This window comes from Oxyura jamaicensis, chromosome 1 (assembly GCF_011077185.1).
Source record: "Oxyura jamaicensis isolate SHBP4307 breed ruddy duck chromosome 1, BPBGC_Ojam_1.0, whole genome shotgun sequence".
Taxonomy (NCBI): domain Eukaryota; kingdom Metazoa; phylum Chordata; class Aves; order Anseriformes; family Anatidae; genus Oxyura; species Oxyura jamaicensis.
The window spans coordinates 77169867-77173051 of NC_048893.1; the positions used below are offsets into that span (position 1 = coordinate 77169867).

The 3185-nt window shown below is 38.6% G+C and overlaps 1 protein-coding gene across 1 annotated transcript in view; it reads left to right on the forward strand.

Moving 5' to 3' along the window:
• The window catches only part of ANO2 (anoctamin 2), a 117720-nt gene extending 114767 nt beyond the window's left edge, over nucleotides 1–2953 (forward strand). The window contains exons 14-15 of the mRNA XM_035312025.1: nucleotides 907–1012; nucleotides 2553–2953. Of these exons, the coding sequence (XP_035167916.1) occupies nucleotides 907–1012; nucleotides 2553–2834 (388 nt within the window). The 3' untranslated portion in view covers nucleotides 2835–2953. The remainder of the gene's footprint in view (nucleotides 1–906; nucleotides 1013–2552) is intronic.
• Nucleotides 2954–3185: the final 232 nt, after the last annotated feature.

Genomic DNA, 3185 nt, shown 5'->3' on the forward strand with positions numbered 1-3185 from the left:
TCTCCCAGCACCATCATGCCTTTTGTTTATACATCCACAAGTCATACTGTCCTGGTGCCATATTTCAAACTTGTTATAACTTGCAGGCCACTGTAAACTCCAGGCTGTTTTCATTGCATTTGCTTTCGATCTTTATCCTCTCAAAGACCCTTCAATTGCTTTATTTTTAATTATTTTCAATTTCCCCAGATTATTTTCATTGTGTTTCCTGTCTGTACTTCTTATTGCTTTCTTTATTTCCTGCTATTTGCAAAACTTTCCAATTTAGGAGCATCTGTGGGTTTTATTAGCGTGTTGTTTATTTCCAAATGATTGATAATAATACTAAAAACACCAGTCTTTGCACCAAATGACTAAATTGTTATTTTATCCTGTCTAAGGCTAGAAAGCTTTTTTTTGGGGAAGTGCTTTTTCTATCGCACCCCCTGTCGTTTATGGAGACCGGAAGCACTAGAGTGTGAGTCCGGTATTATGTGGTCTGATTTACTTCCTAAACTGATCTCAGTTTAGGTTTGACGAATACATGCTTGTTTCCTGTGGTTTGACAATGCCTTGGACTATATCTATGCTTTAGCTTCAACAGTTTATTCCCTGTACAGTGACATCAGTTTAACATTTACAAAATAAAGGACACATTTTTAAATCTGGGAAAATCTGGAAATTTCCAACATTAGAACAATGTTCTGATTTTGGTTACAACTGTGAAAACCAGCTTAAGCTTGCTAAATCGGTGGCAATAGTCCAGTTCTAATTCTGGAGTTGTATTTCATAATATGGGTTGAAGTAGGAACATCTGGAAGATTTCATTCCTTAGATTTTGTGATTGAAAAATCATGTCAATCAAAGCAATTGGTGCAGGAGGATATTGCTGGAATCATGTGATAACTGAGCTGCCTTCATTTACAGGTTTAAAGATTACAGAGAACCACCTTGGTCCCCAAATCAGTATGAATTTTCTAAACAGTACTGGGCGGTCTTATCTGCTCGCCTGGCTTTTGTTATTTTATTTCAGGTAAGTCTGTTGAGTTACTGCAATTTCATTCACAGAAATGTTATAATAAAAGGATTTAAATGCATGTGGCAAAGAAGCCCAGGTCCAATAGAGCTTTTATGTTTGTAAATACCCAGACTAATCTGCTTGTACCCAGTCTACTGGGCTGGCTGAAATGTCAGTAAGCTGTAGCGAAGATTCTCCCTTTGTAACACTGTAGCATACTTCCTCAATTTTCCCTCCCTGTTTGGAAGGGAAGCTCCACAGCCTGCATTAGCCCTTGGCACTGGCACTGGTCCCCAAAATGCCGCAGGATCTTAAACATTTCAATTAAGTGGACTCTGTCAGCTATTATACTCACAGTCACCACTTGTAAAAAGCACATAAATGCTATGTAGGCTTATGAAACACGGCTCTTTACCCAAAGCAAGAAATAAACAGAATTAATAAATCTTCCAAGGTCTTCCCACAAGTCAATGGAGTAAATTCTCCACAAGTATTGAGAGTTCATTGCTGAGGGATTTGCTATCAATATTTTTTACTTCGAATGTAAAAAGCCTGCTCTCATCTTTGACCTGGTATCTTTGACAGTCAAATCAGGCCCACCCCTAATATTGAAATCTGCCTGTCTTTTCTTCTCTCCTTCCAAATATTCCCAGGAGTGTCTGAGAGCCTTGCATGGTTTATATTGCTATCTTCTGTTTCTTTGCTCTGACTTCAGTAATTTTCCACCACTGCCTGCAGAACATTTGAAACCACTGGTTATGCTGGACCTCAAATAGTCTGCCTGTTGTTCTGCCAGAGTACATTCCCTGATTAATTAGTTCCATTGTCTCATATGGGGATGGAGCGTTCATGGCAGTAGCCTTGTCAGCAAATGTTCTCACACATTTAGAGACATTACACAATACAGCAGTTTCTGAAGTATTATCATAATATAAACCCGAAAGTATAATTTATCAATAGATTTCACAAGCAAGCAAAACTTTTTGCCCAGCCTTCTTCCTGCTACTATGTTATAGGACCATCACCTGTAATGACATTGTTGTCTGAGGTTTGAAATTCTGGCTCATATGCTGTGGTAATTAATATAAATGAATCCTTCTTGTCAGCAGACAGAAGGATTTGAGGGCATAAATACCATGGAAGCTGTCTGATGTCTGCTTAGGCCACATTGGAAACACATGGGTATGATGGTGTTGGAGGATGGTTTCACTGACACTGCTCTTCAGTAATGGATTCTGAACCCAGTCTCAACAAGTCTGATGTTGAGAACTGAGCACCTTTGAACACCTGTAAGGAATAACACTGGTTTAACTACTTAATCTAGGAGTCATTGAATGAATCCAAATCTATTCCCTTTTCAAACCTAACTGAGGGGGAGTTGTGCACAAACAAGCTCTTTCCTGAACTGAGGCCATATTCAACCACTTTATACTATATGCCTTCAGCAAAATGTTTTTGGTATATGCCTCATACCTATAACAAAGGTTTGATTTTGCTCTAGTGAGAGTATTTTGGATTCTTCATTCTTGTTTCATGTCTGTTGCTGTGTTTGCAGAACTTAGTGATGTTCCTCAGTGTTCTGGTTGACTGGATGATACCTGACATCCCCAAGGACATCAGTGAACAGATTAAAAAGGAGAAAAGTGTGCTTGTTGACTTTTTCTTGAAGGAAGAACATGAAAAACTGAAACTGATTGAAAGCTTTATCACACGTGACAAGCATAAACACAAAAGTGGGACCAAAGACCAAAGAAGCCGAGCTGCCAGCTTCTGTCAGTTTAACCAAAGTCAGAAAGGCAGCATTGCCTCCTTTAGCTCACAGCACACAGAAGTGTGAATCCATAGGGAAGGATAACATATTATGCATACCTCTGCAATACCTATTTTACTGTGTGAAGTGATTCCAACATGTGCAAGGGAAGGAGAAACTGTCAAGGAAGAGATGTAACAGAAAGGAGGCTTTTTTTTTTTTTTTTTTTTTTTTTTTTTTTTTTTTTTTTTTTTTTTTCTTCCTTAAAATCTGCATATATAAGTGTCTCTGTTACATTTTGTATGCTATCTGGGCTACATGATTTTAAGAGTTTACTGGTACGGGGTATGGACTATTTTGTAACTGGTCCTTGTGGTGATGCATGTGAGCTGGGTAGGCAAGCAGAAATGTTCCTCGCTTGTGCAGTCTCAGCAGAAA